Source organism: Rhagoletis pomonella, unplaced genomic scaffold (genome assembly GCF_013731165.1).
Source record: "Rhagoletis pomonella isolate Grant_MI unplaced genomic scaffold, Rhpom_1.0 Rhpom_scaffold_00012, whole genome shotgun sequence".
Taxonomy (NCBI): domain Eukaryota; kingdom Metazoa; phylum Arthropoda; class Insecta; order Diptera; family Tephritidae; genus Rhagoletis; species Rhagoletis pomonella.
This window is the reverse complement of record NW_023458566.1, coordinates 23,667,879-23,688,939: the sequence shown is the minus strand read 5'-3', so window position 1 is coordinate 23,688,939 and position 21,061 is coordinate 23,667,879. Positions and strand designations below refer to the sequence as shown.

Sequence of the window (21,061 nt, the reverse complement as noted above, 5' to 3'; positions counted from 1 at the left end):
CTTGAGGCAGAGCATTTAGTACGTGACGCCGAAGCGTTAAAGACGCCAAGCAAGCAGAAACAGAAGCATTCCGTCATCAAATTATCGTCAACGGTGAAAAAACGAGAGGTGATCATGCCAGGCCCGATCAAACAACGTGTCCAAGTAAGTGGTGCCGCAAACATTTCCCAATTTCTCTATTTAATCACGCGACTTTCTTTTCACAAGGAATGGCTGGAGCACCAACCATCAACGCCTACCCAATTGCACAGAAATCCTACAGATGAGTTGCATAGCAGCGCAAATGCAAAAGCAGGCGATGACTGTGAAGCTTCGGGAGAAGCTTCGGAGACAGACTCCGTTCCGCAACCTGGCTCGGATACATCCGAGGGGCTCACTGATTCCATAGCTACCTGCATGCAGACGAGCACAAACTCCTTTGGTGGCAATTCCACTGAATGCTTCGGAGGTTCCACAGAACCTATACTCAGTCCAACGACTGTACTGGGCTACGGAAGCAGTAATCAGAGCTTGAACGTAAAGATTGTTAAGCGGGCACAGACACGCCGCAAATCGGAACGACCGTGGTCGGTGTCGTGTTTGTCGCAACTGACCACCGAGACAGTGCAAACGGCGACAGCTGTGGCGACAGTAAGCAACGTACAGACCGGCCTCGCCACTCACTCGATTAGTGAGTCGGCGCTGGACTCTCTATCGCCTGGCCGCCAACGCGCCTCCTCCTCGTCCACCACCAATGTTACCCAAGTAAAAGCGTGCAATAGTAAGGGTTCATTGAAACGGCGCAAAACGCGCAAAAAGAAAATGTCCATTGGTGCGAATATTGGACTAGTTACACCAAACGCACATTCTGCTGGCCACAAAACGCCTGACTCCGGGTCGGAGCACACCGCCGAGGTGCCACGCCTCGCCCAAACGCTGCTCATGAAGTCGTGTGAATCCATGTCGGCTCAACAAATTCGCGAGATAACGAACGCGCTATTGAGCCTGCAACGCGGTAGTGGCCCAATGGCAAACGAGGGCGCCATGGGCGGCAGTAGCGGTGCCACGCAACACTCATTGGGACAGCCGCAGCAGCAGCAGTACGAAATTCAGCATCAGCAGCAGAACGATAGTGGCGGGGAGGCTCAATTAATGAAGCCCAACTTCCGCGTGGGCTCCTATACCACGGCGTACATGCGCAACGAGAAACGGTTGGGCTCGTTAGCGGCTTTGGCCACATACATGAATGACGAAGAAGAAGAGCAGCAAGGAGGTTAGTACGGCTGCGTTGGCTTTACTTGCCTACATACATACATATTCGCTACGCAGTGTCAATGTTCTAAAGTTGGTTTTGTTGCACTAATTTAAATTTTACGAATAGCTTTGATATCATTTTTCTCACTTATCGAATGCAATTATTTCTAACACTGCAATGTCTTTTGTGTTCTAAGCTGCCACACCAGTGCCCCAGAAGCACCGAGGTATCTACACCCTTTGTAGAAATTAGAATTTTTGCCTTTGTGCGAGTAATCGACTAAAAAAATTTGTATGTGTACGTATATGCGTATGGCCACAGGCATAAGTTGTATCTATATATATGCACATATGTATGTATATTAGGGCGGGTCAGTTTGTATCAGAGAATTTGCAGACGATGCGCGTACATCATAGAAGAATTCTACGTGTAATTCTAAACAAAATTGTCGAAGAAACCATGGGTCTAAAATCAATTTTGAGTTTGTCAAATTGCGTAAACAGGTTTCTTAGCATTTTGCTGTAGCAGTGCTACCGCTAAAATAATAACCTATTGATGAAGGATATATTAAAAAGACGCAATACGCATATTTTGCATTTAAAAAACAAAATTGCAGTTAAAAAATACTTACATCATTAAATAAATAATAAATTTAACACAAATAAAGTAAGGGTAATGCTAAGCTACAAAAAGGGTGCATTAATTCATGCTATTTCTGGACATATATTCGAAAAATATTTGACATAATAAAGAGATTGAAATCAGTCCAAATCTGGCCAGAGGTGTAATTTTTAAATGCCTTTGAAAAGTAAATATTAAAAGCATTTTAAAAACGTAAGAAAAATATAATTTACGAAGGAGATAGAATTTTAATTCAAAGAAAAGGGCAAAGGCGCATGATTTTTTGGAAAAGTGTTAAAATAAGCTTATTTTTAAAAGGTCGGTGTCAAGGAGCATCGATCTCCAAAAAGTGTCAATTTGACACTTTAGTCGCACAACGGTAACACTGTGCTGTAGTGTCGTTAAAAAGTGCTTACCTTTTGTATAAAAACATGCTATAAGGGGCTACTGCATTTATCTTTTTCTTCAAATTTTGACCAGAGTGTTGCAGAGTGAAAGTTTTCTTCCAAACCTATTTTCGCAATTTGGCAAACTCCAAAATGATTTAAGGCTCATTATCTCTTCGGCAAATTTGCTTAGAATTACACGTAGAATTCTCCCTTGCTATTCGCGCATAGTAAAACCAAACAAAACAAAAAATTTAATTAAAATAAAATAAAAAATTACCGCCCTAATGTATATCCTATACATATTTATTTAAGAATGTAGATTTCCACATGCAAGTGGCTATGGGTAATATGTATACACACACATATATGTATGCTTAAATTTATTTTAATATACATATGAGTTCGATATGTTTGTTTCTAACAAAAACAAAACTTAATAAAAAGAGCCCAATTAATTTGAATTTCATATTCCAATACAGATTACACCACCGGCACTGACGATCACCACAGCAGTTTCTCGGAAACGGCCTGGGACAACTATCAAGAGAAATATAACTCGGAGAACTACTCTGAGGGATTTGATTCGGATGCAGCCAGAAGGCTTATGGAATTCGGTGATGATTATCGGTAAGTATTTAAAGTATGAGGGCTCATCGTGAAAGCTTGCACGAGGTAAATGTATCTTGCAAACGAGAGGTTTTTCGGATCTTCAAATGCAAAGCAAAATATCGCTCGCGAAATAGATGTAGATCTCTTCAAAGCCTCCTTGGCATGGTGCAATTATGATCGTGAAGAACTTTAGGTGGCAAAAATTTCGAGCAACAAACTTTCTGCATATATCATGTCCCTACAATTGGCCAAAAATATGAAAATAAACTAAAAATAAATTTTGCTCTGCTAGAAATTTCATCGATTCGCAGTCAGACTGCTGTTCTTCGCTGTCAGCTGCCAACAACGTAGATTCACTATCGCCGCCACGTATGGACTCGTTGCAACAAACGGACACGAAAACTATCACACAAGACACAATCGCCAACAGTGTAGACCATGCCAGACGTCGCCGTGCACTTGACTTGGAATACGAAAGAAGACGCAAAACATTAGAGGTTCGTCGCAAATCATGCCAAGGTAAGCACAAAGCTTCTGCCCATAGAATTCGTTCATTAATTATATATTGCTAATCATTATTATTCACATTAAAGACTCATCTGAGGTACAGAACGCACGCGGTTCGTCCATGTCCTTGTCAGCTTCGGCCAATGTTGTTACTCCCAAAGGTGGCATTGAGAAATTGAATCAGCAACAGAAATGCGACTCGGCCAGTCGCAAATTGGAATTTGGCATGAGTCATTCAGCGCAGTCCTTGCGTCGCACATCGGAAAGTGACACATCAACTCGTCGTCGTAAAGTGGATGACCGTCGTCGCTCTTCCCGCAACGTGGATAAATGCATCAAAGTGATCCCGGCCACTTCCTCGTCCAGTTGTGATGACTCTGACGATGAAAAGGAAATGCGCAATTTACTGCAACAAAGCCGCAATCGTTTGGAAGACACTGGCGCATTGAAAATACGCTGCCACCTTTTGCGCCCTGAGGACTACGTAAGTTGATTATCCGATGTGTGCCTATTAGCTCACAGCCATCACAGGCAATGTATCTAATGTAATGTGTAATCGTTTACTTTCAATTCCAGACGGAGATCATCAGCACTTGCCGTGACAATATACGTTGTCTGGAGGCCGTACTCCGTGGTCCGCCTGGCACGGTGCTCTCTGCACAGTGTGCCGGCCAGACTAAAGGTGAGTTGGCTATTTGTATTCACCTCGATTGCAAGTGTGCGCCCATTACACGATTCATAGCGCGGACAATAGACTTTTTATCGGACGTTAGTAATATGCTGATGTACTTTACGCTTTACCGCTTTCTTGTAAGCACGCTAAAGAGCTTGTACTCATTAGCCAACTGTAGCGTGCCATTTTTCAAAAGATTTTTTTAAATAACGAAAAACATCGCCCGCCAGCAGCGCACCTCTATTACATCTTTAGAATTGTGAATACTTTGTGACCTTATGGTTTTTAAAACTAAACAAATGTATTATTTTTACATTCCCACGCATGTATACATTCTTCATATATACATATGTAAATTGCTATAATCGGTATTGATTTTGCAGTATTGCATAAGTTAAAAATACATAGATTTGTTAGAGAGGCGAGCCAATTATAGATTTACAAATAGTGAGTTTTAACTGTTATGCATTTGACAAGCATATTACGAATTTATCAAACATTTATATCATACTATCTTTTATTTTCTACCAATAAAGATGTTAAATATTTTGAAAACTGATTATTTCACGCGTTTGATTTTTATGTTCGTATGTAGTTTTGTTTTCTAGTTAGATTATTAATTTACTCGTTTAGTTTAATCATCGTAGTGCTTGTTTCATTTTCCATGTGTATTGTCAAATGTACAACTAGTAAATTAGCTCATTACTTTCATCTGCATAACTATTATGAACTTACATATATGTATGTACCAAAATACTAAAGAACTAAACTAACTCAAAAAGCTATGATAGGGTAAAGGGCACACACCTGTACTTATATACATACATATGTATTTATGTCTTGTAGTTTTAACTGTTTTGAACAAATTAACGACAACAAAAACTGAACAGAAACTAAAAACTATTTGTTTAGCATTTCGAATATTTTTATAAGACTAACACTTGAATTGACTTTGGTGTAATAGATAACTTGTAAACACTCAGATATGAGTACCATCCTAATATCTGTAACATCAACTGTTTAACTTCGCTCGAGTGAGTAATCAACATTTTTATCAGTTTTTATCAGTTCAAAGAATACAACGACTCATCATACTCAATTGTTTACACTGCGCTGCGCCATCGGTTTGGCCTCAAAAGAGTCCGTTGCCAGAACGGGTGGTGATTGTGTGCGCATTAAATAAAGGGGATATATTTTGTAATTTGTGGTGTAAAATGCAAAAAGGTGCATATTTGTTTAAGATAAAGGAAAAAAGTATAGTAAGAACTTAAATTGTCTTAAATTATGCTATCAACAATATATATACATGTCATCGTTTAAAGTGTACAAAACCGCGTAACGTCGTTCTGCAAAACCGCGTAACTGACATTAGCTGCTAAAAATTGGATTTACTCACCGAAGCTCTTGGCTCATGCCTTGGCCATTCGTCCTGAAATATACTAGCCAAAAAAACGGTTGCTTTATAAAAGAGGGAACCATTTTGAAATATGAGTGTTTTTACTCTCTACAAAATACGTTTATGCAACTTTACATACGAGGTTTTGCATTATCTTGATACGCGGTTTTTTACTTTAAACGACGATATGCACTTGCCCCCTTTATAGCTGCGCGCTTGTTATTGCGCTGGGAATATATGTATTTTTATTTTTAAAGAATGACTAACTAATTAAATACAAAAACAGCACTTCAGTTTAATTTATTGCCAAATTTTGGCAACTGCTGTTTCGCTGTTGAGTTCATAAACAAATAAGCAAGCGAAGGGTGTCTGTTTTTTTTTTTTTAATTTAAATTTCTTATTCCAACTCCATTGCGCAATATGTATAAGCAAAAAGTGGAAAGCAGCGGTAAACAAAAAACTATAATTGGCAAAAATATTTGTATGATTTTTGTAGAAACAGCGGCCTTGCATCGCACTTCTTTCTGCTCTTTTGTATTTTTTGTTGTGTTAATAGAATTTTAGTTTTAATCCGTTTAATGCCAGGCGCCTATATAACTAGTATATACGCTGATACGTAAACACTTATATTCAAATATACAAAATTACATTTATGTAGCATTATACACATCCATATATATATGTATGTATGTCATAAATAAAAGCTTAACAGTGGCAATAAGTAAAGCTTCGAAAGCAATTTCCATTAAACTGTCCAATAAATTAAATTACCAAAGCTGGCATATTGTATTAGGGTGGTCTGAAAGTTTACTCATTGTTTTACATAAACAAATTTTAAGCTTAAGATTTTACGACGGTTAACACGTTTCAATCGGCAAACTCTATCTCTCTTCCGAAGACTTCTAAAAATAATTCCCAATTGAATTTTTGGGGTTTTTGTGGGACCCATAAAAAAGATTACTATTGAAAAAAAATATTTAATATTAATAATAATAATAGATTGGCGCTTACACAAATGTTAGCGTTTGGCCGAGATTCTCCTCTGACTTGTGGCGTGCGTCTTTATGTTGTCACACAAAGAACAGGGACCTACAGTTTTACGCCGACTCCGAACGGCGATTGTATATTTGTGAGCAGCTATTTCCATGGCAGATATATTATCAGAGGGTTGTAATTGCCCGCTGAGTGGTGACCGCTATTAGAAAAAAAAAATTTTTTATTTTTGATGTTCGGAAACTGGGCTTGAACCCAGGGCCTTCGCAGTGGTAGCGCGCATTGCAGTGTTGGGTATTATTCCTTAAAGTCTCCTGCCTATTGAAGAATATATATTTTCAATGATTCTATACCATTTCTACGAAAAATGGTTTTTGAACGCATTGAGCGACCTCTTAAGTATTTTTAAATAAAAAACAAGGGTAGTTTTTTTGGACCACCCTAATGTATATACATACACATTTTTATTTATGAAATTGCGATGTCATTTTAATACAAAAGAGAAAACTCGCTCCTTTGCTTGGATAAGAGAACTCTTTCTCTTTTGTCTAGAAGCTCTTCGCTTTTTGGCGCTAACCACAAAAGCTCCATTTAAATGTTATTTAGCAGTGCGTTAAACTACAGTTCACATACATACATAGGTTTGTTATTGTGTTAGCACTATAGGTTTATGTTGTAAATGTTATGTTCAGGGGCATGTGAATATGTCTATTTGTTTACTTACATATACATACATACATACATACATATAATAAGTGCTTAGCCGTTGTTTTGCGAAGACTACGTTTTAATGTTGTTGTTGAATTTTCTTTGCAATATGTTGAGGGGTTTGTTTTCTTTACACTGAAAAGTGCTTCAAGTTAATCTGTTTTTAAGTTTGGGGGCAACTGCTGCGCAACAGCTCTGCCGCGTGAGTAACCGAAATCGTTGAGAATGGTGTAGAAGCACTTTGCTTGCTGTGCGACCCAATTCCGTCAGTGTGTGCTACTCATGTTAGCAAAGTGGTTGATTGTCGCGGGCCACCACCATTGTCTGAAACCGTTTGTTTGTTTGTTTGGGCATCGACAAAAACGACGAAAAATCAGGTCATTTGGCAGTTAAATATATTGATTACACAGCGAAACTAAAGAATCTCAAATCTGTTCATTTAAATTGAAAAATTCTGTGATATTAACTCGTACCTGTAAATAAAGAAATAAACACATAATACAATATGCCGTGCTAAGTCGAAATTCGTAGTGACATCAGTAACGTAAATTAAAGCAACACTAAGTAATTCTGACAGCGCAGAATCGCAGAGAAACAACCCCATTTGGCTTTACTTACTTACTATTGAGGCGACGTCATCCCCACGAAAAGTGTGTGATCTAAGTGAATGACAAATGCGGGGATGTTCGTGTGAATAGAAATGTGCCGCTCGAATTTTGAAAGCATGAAATTGAATTTGGCTTTGGCATGAAGACTTTGTTGTTTACCTGTATTCGTATGGTGGCAACAACAAAAAACGATTCACATATTTGTGCATAACAAACGCATGCAAACGAAAGTGAGCCCATATTCGCTGAAGATGGAACTGTAAACTTGCATTCGTACATATGTATGTATGTACATACATGCTTACATACGCACATTGAGTTCAGGTGATGAATGCAGTTCATGTACAAGCATAAATATTTAAACAGCAAAGTGTATTTGAAAAGTTGATAAGAATAGAAGAAGTGTGCTCGAAAAGACACCTTGAGCAAGCCTCTTAAGAATTTGGAATAAAGGGCCATGTGGTATTCTTTTTGCCCTATACGTCTAATAGAATATAAAAACAACAATAATAATAAGACATATTAGAGCGAGCAAGTACTCGCGCTAGTCAAAAGGTTCGCATTGAGAGTGCCAGCTATATACTATGTACACACAATTTATATGCATATATGTACATATGTATGTATGTATACATAAGAAAGCTAACTAACTGAAAATGAAAGTCAACGTCGCAGTGCAAACAGACATCTCAGAAATGCTCTCAGCGAGCTCATCGTCAACGACATCTCGATCATCTTCTGAACACGGTAAACATTTTTGAATCAGTAGCACAATATGTTTCATGTTAACTATGAAATAAATAATAATTAAATTAAATATTAAATAACCCGCACGAATGACGAAGTTGACGCTGTCCCCACCCCGCCGATACGCTCAGCGGTTAGGGAGAAACTGTAAATCTAAAACCCAATTCTGCCACCAGACACCCTTTATAAATATTTGGACTATCTTTGGTCTGCCGTTGAGGCAGCTTGGTATGCCATACCTAAAATCAACTGTCAAAAACTCGTCGAGAGTTTGAATCGTAGATGTAAAGCAGTCATTAGAAATAAATTCTACAGTACATAATATTAACGATTGAAATGTTTGTACAATAAAAACTAGATAAAAACACAGCTTCAACTCGATTTTCCCTCTTTTTTCACATTTTCATAGTTTTTGGTTTTATTCATGAATTCGAACTTGAGTTTGTATAATTATTAGATGCGAGGAATAAACTTTTACATTTGGCTATTAAAAATATTAACGATATTATAGAGTATAGGAAAATAGACTTAAACAATTGTGCCATTTATATGTCCATAGCTGTATTTAGTAACGGGCCCGGATTTTTACGGCGGCCGGAAGGCTTACAACGAAATCCGCGTTTGATTTGTTCTATTTCAACAGTTTTTGTATTAAAAAGTAAACAGTCACAATTCGTTGAAAATTAAATGCCGATATATTCGAAAGTTTATATAATTGACAAACGCGGTTTTCCTCGAACAGAAAATCTGATTTTCATATGTAGAACACGCATTTCTACATATACATATATGTATGTATGTATATATGACAATATAATGAATCTAATATGAACAAATAACCTTGAAGTAGACCACAAATGTGAATGAAATTACAAATCTGCCATCTATACATGCATATGTATGTTGGTATTGCATTCATGTACACACATACATATACAAATACAAATATATATATATATGTATGTATGTATGTTCATATAATGAAGCTGTATAATACTCACGTTTGTTTACGTTTTTCTAGTTTAACACTACAAACTGCTTAGGCATCTGCTTGAACTAGTTGTTTCTTGCTATCTAGTAAGCGCACACTTAGCTAATCATACATATAGTATCTACACGTGTACATATTTACATAGATGTTATAAAAGCCAAACATCAATATATTTTGCAGAAAGTGCATTGACTTTTGATAAACAAGCCATATCTACAAATGTACGCACGCACGCATGTACATACAAATCGTCGCTCGTATGCCAGAAACATGAATGTGTAAAAATGAAAATTTTGGGAAATCAAGTTTGAAAGTTTTTTTTTTGCGAGACTTAACTCTACATTTATGCAAGTGAAATTATAAAAAATATATGCTTTCCGTGTACGCATGGTATTCTGGGTTTTGGTATAACGTAGAACATCCAAAGGGTAATCGAGTCAACCCAATAACTCAAAACTGATAAATGGGTGACGATCAACAACTCTTCGTCTTTTATCGTGTTGCCTTGTGTGTGCTGGTGGCGTGGCAGAGTTTGTTGCTGATAAATACTCCGATTTTTTACTTCCGACTCAAGCGGAACAGCTTCCGTAGCCGTTCGTTGGCAAATCGACGCTCATAACAGATACGAGTTCACTAGCTTTGGATTTTGAAATTACGCAAAGGGAAAGTCAGCGTTTAAAAATACCCAGTGACGCCAGCGCATAACACCAAAAACAAACAAAGTGTGACACACCATTTTTTTAATTAAATCTCTGGCAGTCCTTCAAATGTTTTGCTAGTAGTTTTTGGAACAATATGCGCACATACCTAAATATCGCAATATGATGGATTGTATGTATGCTAGTTTAGGTTTTAAAGCTTGACTAATACTAAACAATTATGCCAGCATACAGGCTCTGCTTGAGGTTAGATCGCTGTGAGCTCATAAACTTGCAATTTTACATCAAATGCATACATATAAGTTGCGTTCGATAACAAAATTAGCCAACACCAGCCAACAATCAAAATCGAGAGAGTAAGCGAAAATTCTCTCCCAAAGAGATGAAAAAGCAAAAAAGTAAACGAACAGGAAATAAGCCATTACTTGCAAAAACCGGAAGAAGAAGACACACCAGCTGACTTTGTTTATGTTTTATTTGTAAACAAACTGAAATTCATGTTGCCTCCATAGAAGAAAAAAGGAAAGTGAACGTTCAATGTTCGCCAGGAACATTTCTAGAAGTAAAAACTAGTTGGCGCTATCATAAAGTCACATAGCAGGCAGCCAAAAAGCATATAAATACCAAAACTCGGAAAATGCAATTTTGTTTGTTTACAGAAATTGCAACCATATATTTTGTGATCATATGTTTTCGTGTTGGATAATTTTTGCTGACTAAAATTTTGCTAGTACAAAATGAACGCTTCTCTTGCATCAAAATGAACGCTTACTCTCTCAATTTTCGTGTGTTGGATAATTTTTTGTCGTTATCGAAGGCCATCCAGTAAAAATTTGGAAAAACTATTACAAATTTTTGACTTGTCGAACGCACCTATAGTCACATGAAATGCAAAAAGAGGTAACAAACATCGTCACTGTAATGCAAAAAGTCGTAACTAATAAAAAATTCAAAACTCACACTTTGATTGATGTGATGGATTTCATCGGATTACAACTCCCACATCATTTTATGAAAAAAAAAAAAAATATATTAGTCACGACTTTTTCCATTCCAGTTACGATGTTGTTACGTCCTTTTGCATTTCAGGTGACGATATGTATCACTTATATCATGTCTACATACATATGTATATCTTTTACCCAGATTTATTGCTTAAATGAGCATTAAAATTATTGCAATATATGTAGGTGGCCGAATTGAAAAGAAAGCCACAATTAGACGAGCAGCATATTAATCAAAACCTTCAAGCAACTCTGTGGTACCGTCATTGGCGCTGCAATTAGTAGTAACAACTTCAACAACGGCAACAACAACATGGCTACGTTTCACGCTATTGAGTCAACTGAAGTCACTGGCGCGAATAATTACACGAAAATCGGCAAAAAAAAATAAAAAAACTTACCTTTTTGCTTCCTCTCTCCCTTGTGTCGATTTCTTCGCTGCATGGGTTCGGTTTGGCGCGGCATGCAGCAGCACCAACAACTGGCAATTAAATGAAAATGCGTGCGAGCATCGAACCCCGTGTATGGCAGTGGCCTTGTGTGAGCGCCAACGAAATTTCTGTAGTTAACTTAACTGTGCAAATCGTCATCTGGGTTCGACGTGCGCGCCTACCTGCCTACCTGCCTACCGGCTCCGCCTAAGCCTGCTCGAATGCGCTCCAATGTCGCCAGCAAGCAACCATATTTGGTTGCTGGTTGGTTAGCGACTTGGCATTGGGCTCACTTCTCTTCGTCAATACCTACAGCTGGCAATCTGTTCGCCCAGTGTTTGTCGTTTTCATGGCCAGAGATGCAGGTGGGCGCGGCGACGGGGTGTTCTGCGTTGCACAATCGACTGCACACAGCTCCATTCAAGTGCAGCTGAATTAAAGGCTACCAGTGGGCTTTTGGTTTTCGCAAGGTGCGGTCATAATCGCTAGTTTTCCTGCTGAGTTTCATCGAATTTTAGTAGTTCTTTTTGGCCCTCGCCATAATTTAAATAATAAAGGCACCAAGTTTACAATCATATTTACATAGATTTACTACATATGGGCCAGCATTCATAACCACATATCCATGCATGTATGTACATGTTTTAACTCTTAACTTTTGTGACTGCCACTCGGTTTTCGAAACGGGATTCTATTCGGAAAAACTTTTGATTACAAAAATATTATATAAATTCGGACTCATGGTAAGCCATCTACAAAATACTGTTTTATTGTAAATGTTCAAAATTTGTTTTAACATCATCGAAAGGAACGTCCCACATGCATTTTATGTATAGAAACAAATATAAAAATTTGCATACTGTATTTTTAAGATCACTCTTAAAAACATGTTGCTAAGATCAATAAAGGTGTATCTAATTTTCGGGGTTTATTGTCAAAAAATCAAAATTTTCCGATTTTAGAATGAATTTTAAAAGGCGAAAGTATGCAGTGCAATTTAACCCAGATAATACCTGCGATGTTTTAACTTCGCCAGATGAAGATACTCTAAAGCAGGTTAAAGGCAGTTTGCCATAGTCCAAAATACCAGCTAAATCTTTCGTAAATCATGGTGTGAAAGTAAATATCCGCCAATATTCAAGTACTCCCACTAGCGTCTTTCCATTGCATACATACATACATACATACATACATATCGTCGTTGTTTTTGCAAAACCGCCTTAATCGCCGTTGTGGCAAAAATGAGATTTGGTAACTCTGAACACCAGGCATCGAAATTTATAAAATAATAGCTACAGACAATATCGCCTCTCAAGGCAATGCCTTCAAAGAAAAACTGTTTTTTCGCTCTCCTGTGAAAATTGAGCGCCGTAAGATAGGCGGTTTTGCAAAAACATCGACGATATGTATGTGTATGTATCGTTGGACCATCCCGGCTTGTTGTTATCCGATCATTGATCGTGTTTTAACGATCGTAATCACTCCACTATGTTTATTGGGGTGTTGTGTTGCCGAGGTAGGGGGATTACTCCATGGAGTTGTTTTGTGCTGCTCTAACATAATGCGGAGCTGCAGTATATTGTCCTGCCCTAGGACATCGCAATGTTAATTAGACCACATTTTTGATATGCATTTCGGTTAGTTTTGTAGTACACTCCTTAAATGTTTGCATAGAGTAGTCGCGACTTTTGCAGGGTATATGTGCAATACATATATATAAGAATGTATGCATGTGCATATTTTAAATTTTAAATACACTCTTCTCTACAATCAAATACAATTTCCAATTTATTTAACTGCCTAAGCATTAAGCACCGCAGTCTGTCCGGTGGGTAGCGTAACTGGTGCGTTACAGTTTCGTGTCGGAGAACCGTTGAATCACTTTATTCACTTCGACGCGCTTCGCTGGTCATTTAGTTGCTGGGATAGTTGCTTGACATGAGGCAGCTGAACTCATAAAGTGAATAAACTGGCACGTACATTTTTTTTTTTTAATTTCAGATTTATTAGCTGCTTGGGAGGACCTATTGGGCTGGAGCGAAAATGCTGCATCCGCACGTAAAATGCAAGAGGAGATGATCATTCTCAAGCACGCGCTGAACAAGTTGGGCAACAAGAGTACATTTGAACTATTGGATACAGAACCACAGATCCAAGTCGCAATTGAAGCTCTAAAGGTAAGCGAATCGCACTGGCTGGCATATGTATGCAGTAAAAGTACTGACTTATTTTTGCGTATTTGTAGAGCGAAAAAACGGAGTTGCAAAATTACCGCACAAATATGCTTCGCCTGAATGCCAGCGTGCACAGTTGGCTAACGCGCCAGGAAAGACGCCTACAGAATGTATTAATGGAGGAGGAATTGAAAGCAGCTGCTGAAAAAGTGGCCATTGAGCACGTAGATGAACAAAACAATTCATTTGCCGCTGGAGGTGATGTAACCGGAACGCTTAAAGAAAATACCACAACTGTGGCAATCGATTTTGGCAACGGGGCAGCAAATAACGCAATCGTTGGCACCGCCACTATGACCACTTCCATTGGCACTAGTACCGCTGGTAAGGGTGCCAAAGTGTTGGATATACACACATTAATCAATGCGGAAAATGAATTCCACAAACATTTGAAGAACGAAGTGAGCGACATGTACAGCGCCTGGGACGATGCTGACGCAAGGTATCAGTGTTTACATATATCTGCCTAAGTCAATCACAAAAAACTAATTGTAATTTCTTGATGCCTTTGTCTTCGTTAGGATAAATACTCAACTGGAGACGCTAACGAATTCACTGATCGCTTGGCGGCAGTTGGAGAATGGCTTGTATGAGTTCCAGCAAGCGCTCGGCCAGGATCGCGGCACATTAAAGGGGCTCGAGGGTGCGTTGGACAAGGGCCAAGCCAGCCCAGTAGAGCTGGCGCAGAATGTAAAGGTTGTCGCCAAACTACTTTCAGAGCGCGTAAATGTTAGCCAAGAACAGGTAAGTACGTCCTCTAGTGACGTTGACTCGAATTTTATTAATATCGTTTTTCTCAGCTTACTGCGGTACAGGAACATCTGGATCCCAACCATATCTTGCACATTGCAAAATTCACCGCTTCCAACGGCTCGCTTTCAGACTCAGGGATTTCCGACGGTGGTGCCACTTCTGATGGCGGGCTATCGGAGCGTGAGCGTCGACTTGGTGTCTTGCGGCGTCTAGTAAAGCAGTTGGAGTTGGCTTTGGCCCCCGGCAGCGAAGCGATGAAGTCCATTGCAGTGCGTATGGAGTCCGCCGAGGCAGAGCTCAAGAACTTGCAGAACACCTGTCGCGACTTAATTGTGCGCACAGCAGCTACACATCAAAATAAGAAAGTCCAACAGCAGCTACAGCAAGCGGAAGCACATCAACTTCAAGTACCTGGTGGAGAAGAAATAGATAGCAGTGTACGAAATACTGCCGGTGAAATAGTAAAGGCGAACGGACATGCAGGTGGCAGGAGAAGCAGTGCCACGAAAGAGCAGGAATGTGCTGCTAAAGAAAATGCGTCTCCCCGAAGAAACGGACGTCGCAAGCAGAATAAGAATTCTAACGGATCCAATACAGATGCCGACAACAGCAGTGCCTCCACATCAGCTAACGCATCGGCTTCGACTTGTAAAGTGGTGGGTGCCAAACTGGCTGCTGGTGCGCCAGACTCTGGCGACCCGGCAGACGATCCAGATCTTGAGTTCGACATGGACGAAGCAGACGACAAGGATGACGACAAGCATCCTCATAATAGCTGGACTTGGCGCATTGCCAAAGCAGCTGTGCCTGTGCAACTGGCCTTGATCACCTTCCTGTGCGCCGCCTGCCTCATGCAGCCCAATTGCTGCGACAACCTCAACAACCTGTCAATGAGTTTCACGCCTCAACTCCGTTATATTCGTGGTCCGCCACCAATTTGAATTGACTGCTAGCAGCACCTCAAATGCTTCCGCATGCGCCGCCAGCAGTGCAGACACACACCGTGGTAACGCAAAGTTCGCGTCAAGCAAATCAACCACCAGATAAACTGCAAATATGCAGAGTTATAAGTAAGAGCTCTACGATGCGAACGTGTATCGAAGACGCGCGGTTGCCAATATGGTTGCTTTTAGGGGGAGTGTAGGAATTAATGTAACTAACTGATAGCCGATTAATATGTTTGCATGTCCTAATACACGCATCAGAGGCGCAAGTTAAGGACTTAAGGAATCGCTGATGCAGATGCCCGTGAAGCGCAGTATTTTAACATATCATGGATAAAAGCCGAATCAACTTCTCCTTTGGAGTTAAACATCGCGCTGTCAACAGAGGTGCATCGCATAGTTGTTGAAAGATAGGCAAACTAAAAGCGATGACAAAACATTTATTTTTATGGGGATGGCATTTTATTTATTTAGATCGTAAAGGTATATTCATTCGTTAAATAGAAAAGGAAACTGCAAAAAATGCATTGGACAACGGTACATTAAAAAACAAAATGTAACCAATGATTCGCAATTACGGATTACGGTACAAAATAGCACCAACACCAATCACTCTAAGCTATGTATTGCGACTGAGAAAAGTAGTGGCACACACGCCCGGCATAATAATTATATGGAGGACCTTGAGTTCTATCGAACATTGGTGAATGAGTATACTTATAGTTGCAAGTACTACCGATAACAGAAAATATCAACAAGGGATTAGTTGTTGATGTAGCAAATACAGGAATAGGAATGAAAGTGGTTCGAATTATTGCAATAACGATTACTACGAAAGAACACACGCAATTTCCCTAGAGACAAGCTCCGCAATATCTTTTGATACGAAGCAATGCGACACACAAAAGTATAGCGAGAGAGCCAAAATGATATCTTGTATTCAGTTGGATAATAAATAAATCTCTGAAAATTACAGATTTGATAATATTTTATATATACAGCAGCGACTTTTTTGTTTCGAAAACACTAAAGTGCCTGGAAATACAACGCCAATAAAATGGTTGAAAAATGTTCATCCAATAAATGTTCCTTATGAAATGATTGAAATTGACAGCAGAAAGCTATGAATGGGACTCCGTCCATCTGGCATGGAAGCTATATAACTACATACATACATACATAAATATTTTGAATTGCCGGTCCGTCGATGTCGGACATTTTACTTTGGACGCCCAATGCCCACAAATTCAAGCTGTTTTTTTTTTTTTGCAGTAATCGCTAAAATTCCTTTTCTATTATATTAATAGGTGCAGCAACCGAAACTCGTTTTAGGTTAGTAGTTGATTTGCACTTTTATATACATACATACATATGTGTGTTGGTTACACACAACATACAATACCAACATACTGGCATATGTTATTTGCATCGTAATTGTGTTGAAAGCTCAATTTTAAAAAAGAGTTAATTCTAATTCAAAACAACAAAAATAACAAAAAAAACTTATTCTTAGTAATTATCTTAAATTTAGTTACTGGAATTATGGTTCTATAGTAATTGATAATTTTCTATTCAACGTATACTTACTTACATATTCTTAGCGTACAATAAATGCTGAATAAAGCGAACATTTCGTAAAAGGTTGGCTTCATAAAATAATAGCATTGCATATTTCACAATATTTCTGAAGAATTCTAACGTATTTATACTTCTATGGGCAAAACAAAAAAAAAAAAAAATTTAAAAATCAATAAAAAATATATATTTTACATGGAAGATACAAACGTAAATGGTTTTAATTTCTCCTTTAGTCGCAAAGGATAAATGGCACTGTTGGCGTTGATTTACTTGGATACCAGAGATGTAGTCAGTAGAATTTCATGTGTTCCATGGATAATATCTACCAAACCCAAGAATAAAAAGATGTGCTTCAAACGGAGGGTTATTATCCGGCGGGAGCCGTCAGTTAACGGCGCGAATTAATGATAGTACGTGTGCATATGTATATGTGTGTGCATACGCATATATGCCAATATTAGGGCGGGTCACAAAAGAAAGAAAATCTTTAGGTTGAAGGCCTAAACGCTACTAGTAAGCTTTAGCTCATGGAAGTGACACTGCAGTTGTATGTATGTATATTCAATTAATTTCAACCAACTGAAAAAATATTTTTTCTTAACAAAAAACGAATTAAAACATTTTCCAATTTGTAATTGTTGTTAGTTTTTTAAAGTAAAATATAATACAGTAGAAGCTCCACAGCTGTATCAATTACCAGTATCTCACTAGAAAAAAAATATTCATTTTTACTTTGTGAGTATATGTAATTTCAAAACTTTAAAGCCGATACTTTTATTTTTATAAAAAATAAAAAACATTAAACAAACAAAAGAAAAATATGTAGCTAAAACTGGTCATAATGTCGTGTCGCTATTAGTTTTCACATGACTACATTTATATCGCACCCAAAATCAAAAACAGTGACAATACAAAATATCCCAAATGTTCAGGTGAAGCAAAAAACTGCTGATGCTGCGCAACCGAAGCAAGCAAATCAAAAAAACAGTCTCAAAAGTGTTTTTCCAGTTTTTGAAAAATTTTAAGTGTGACTGTTTTTGATTTAGGATGCCGCTAAATTCGTGTAGGTGTCTAAAAAAGATTGTAGAAAGTGTATAACAAAAAATGTTAATTTTTCCCCTTTTTTGCAATAATAGTAGGAAGTCTTAATTTCGTTGAGTAAGTTTATGGCATTTTTCGAGTATGATTCTCCGGGAAGTTGTGTTGTTGCTTCATCAAATGTTTGTGACAAAAATGTTTTTTTTTTTTGGTAAGTTGAACCAATTACATTAGACTAAATTGAGTTTAAAGGTTATTTTTTATTACATATCACGGAACCAAATATATTTTTTTTGCAGATTTGAGCGGCCGACAGGCAGACAGGCTTCGTTGCGTATCTAAGGGTTAATCTAAAATCGTTAGTCTAATATCGTAAAACAAAGGAACAAACTTTGCTGCTTAGCGCGACATCTGTTTTGTTAATTCATCTATCGCGTTGGTATGACAGATGTCGCTATTACGCGTTCATAGATTTAAGCAGAGAACGTATATAAATGAGACGGCGCATTCCCAGCGACCGTTTTTATTCTTCAGAAATTTTGAGTTGTCGTCGAGGAAATATACCACTCGTCGACGAAATGCCGGCTGCCACCACGCCAAAGATTTTCAATTCCATCACTCTTCGACGAAATTTACCATAGTGAAAAGCAAAATCCAAATTAAAAACGAAAATGAAAAGAGAAATAACAAACTGATCAGCTTTTGACAGCGTGGATGCTTGCGGAGGCAGAGATGTGCTGGCGTCAGATCAAAACAAAAATAAAAAAATAAAAATGGAAGTCAGAACCAGTGTGACAGGTTTTGGGCGAGCCTATTCCCTTTTTGTCCATGCAATTCTATATGTTTTTTCCCGTTTGTCATTTTAGATTTTCCCGTTTCTTGCCCCTTTTTATATAACCCAGTTCTTAAAAATGGCAATTAAATTTTTCTCCGCGTTTTATTTTTTATACTATCAATAACCGCATTTTAACAACTCAGTCAATAACAATAACAATTCAATTTACATGTAATATTATTAATAAAAAATATTACTTTAAAACATATATTGCATCTACTTACCAGTGTTGCCAGAACTTTTTGGGCCGACCGGCTAGATTGGCAAAAAAAAGCGGCTAAAAACGGCTAAAATGTTTTAGTGAAATTTCACATAGACTCTGGCAAAAAACGGCTAAAATGTTTTAGTGAAAATCCACATGCTTTATTTAAATAAATCGCAAGAAACGAACGACTAGTTAACACCATTAATTTATATCGAGTGTATATTCCTCATCATCAAATGAATCACTATTGTACATATATATCACCTGAATTCATTAATTTTAAGAGATCGTCATCTACAGTAAAATTATGGCAGCATTTTTCTTCACGTTTTAAACCGTATCTTACATATAAAATAGCGTTTAACGTTTTAACGCACATTGGATTTCTTTGCTTAGTTTTTATTATATTCATTGAACTAAATATTCGCTCTACTTCTGCATTACTTATAGGCAAAACAAGAAAACTAAAAACTAGGTTGCAAAGGTCAGCGAAAGGGTTTTCTCCTAGGGCATTTCGAAATTGATAAACTTCGGCCCAAAATTTTACAGTTGAGTCTAAATTACTCCAGGTATGTAACGTTAACCGTTGCCATTGCATCTCTATGGATGTTATTTCGTCGGTATTATATTTGTGTTTTTGTTGCTGTAGTTGAACAAATACTTTTGGTTTAATTACTCTTAATGCATTTCCAACCGAAAAAAGTCAATTTTTTTTAGTGTGGCAATATTTGTAGGGAGGCGTTGGCGTAATTCCTTTATTAAAGTGATAATAAAATAGCGACCATTTTCTCGAATTATTTTCTCGGCTTCGTGGTCAAAAGCGTTTGTGCTTACTTTTGTTTTTAAATACTCTTCAAAACTGTGATAAAACTGAGGAAATGGAGCAAGGTATGGTTCCAATGGGGAGCATATAGGATCAAATGCGTCCGCGCTAATAACCACTAGGAAGCATAGATGCGAAAGTAAAACATTGAGTTCATTAAAAATCTTCATTGGGTCTGCATTATTGCTTTCGAACAACTTGTTAACTTTTTGCACCTGAAAATTAGGCAAATAGTAAAATCGGCTAAAAATGGCTAACTTTTTTTTACAAACCGGCTAACAAATCGGCTGCCGGCTAGATCGAATTTTCTCCGGCTAGTTGCTATCAAAACCGGCTAAATCTAGCCGGAAAACGGCTAAAATGGCAACGCTGCTACTTACGCGTTATTTATACATATCATTCGTGTGCAATTGTGATGCATTTTTTGAATCACTGAACACTGTTGTCAACAGCACTGATAAGTGATCAAATGCAGAAAATGCAATCAGCCCTATTCTGCATTTCCATTCGAATCGAAATTTTCTCCGTTTGGCAACTTTGGTATTCTGCGTTCCATTTCTCAGCTTGCGCCAGAACATGCATGAATTTTTCTATTTCAGCTAAATTTATAAGATTTTCTAAAATTTTCTCTGGCTAAAGGTCCCTAGTATAATACACCGACGGATCGAAGATGGACGACGGGAGTACTGGGTAAGGCTGAGTTTTAGTTTTACTAAACGTTATTTTATTTCGATTTTTATTAAACTTGGCATTGAAAGAAAAATTAAAAAGCTTAAAAAATGTTGGGTAGGTTTTGGTTGGTTTTGGCAGGGAACTTTGGTAGGAATAAAAATTTAGCCGTGGCAACACTGCATCGTACTTAAAATCCGCAAAGTTACTTGTTCACAGCGAAAATGGCCCTTAATAGTCGTAAATAAGTAATCGAGGCATGTTATTTCGGAGCTCTTGCACCAAAAATAGGCAAAGAACATAGAAAAACCGAAGAGGAGAGATTTAAATTGTTATTCGTTCTAATAGGTATATACTGTTTATTTCGGAATCTTTTTTAGACTCTTCTGCGATTTTTTTTTTTTTGGTGTAT

General features: G+C 37.9%; 1 protein-coding gene across 4 annotated transcripts in view; it reads left to right on the top strand.

Moving 5' to 3' along the window:
* The window catches only part of LOC118748161, a 59,761-nt gene extending 42,909 nt beyond the window's left edge, over positions 1–16,852 (top strand). Inside the window, exons 5-15 of one of the 4 annotated variants that reach the window (XM_036482499.1) lie at positions 7–144; positions 208–1,252; positions 1,431–1,460; positions 2,724–2,871; positions 3,146–3,372; positions 3,447–3,844; positions 3,937–4,042; positions 13,572–13,747; positions 13,816–14,246; positions 14,326–14,548; positions 14,605–16,852. In XM_036482499.1, the coding sequence (XP_036338392.1) occupies positions 7–144; positions 208–1,252; positions 1,431–1,460; positions 2,724–2,871; positions 3,146–3,372; positions 3,447–3,844; positions 3,937–4,042; positions 13,572–13,747; positions 13,816–14,246; positions 14,326–14,548; positions 14,605–15,498 (3,816 nt within the window). In that variant the 3' untranslated portion in view covers positions 15,499–16,852. Of the gene's footprint in view, positions 1–6; positions 145–207; positions 1,253–1,430; positions 1,461–1,512; positions 1,532–2,723; positions 2,872–3,145; positions 3,373–3,446; positions 3,845–3,936; positions 4,043–7,524; positions 8,486–13,571; positions 13,748–13,815; positions 14,247–14,325; positions 14,549–14,604 lie in introns of those variants that run through there. The other 3 variants (XM_036482498.1, XM_036482500.1, XM_036482501.1) reach the window with 3 other exon arrangements.
* The last annotated feature ends 4,209 nt before the right edge of the window (positions 16,853–21,061 follow it).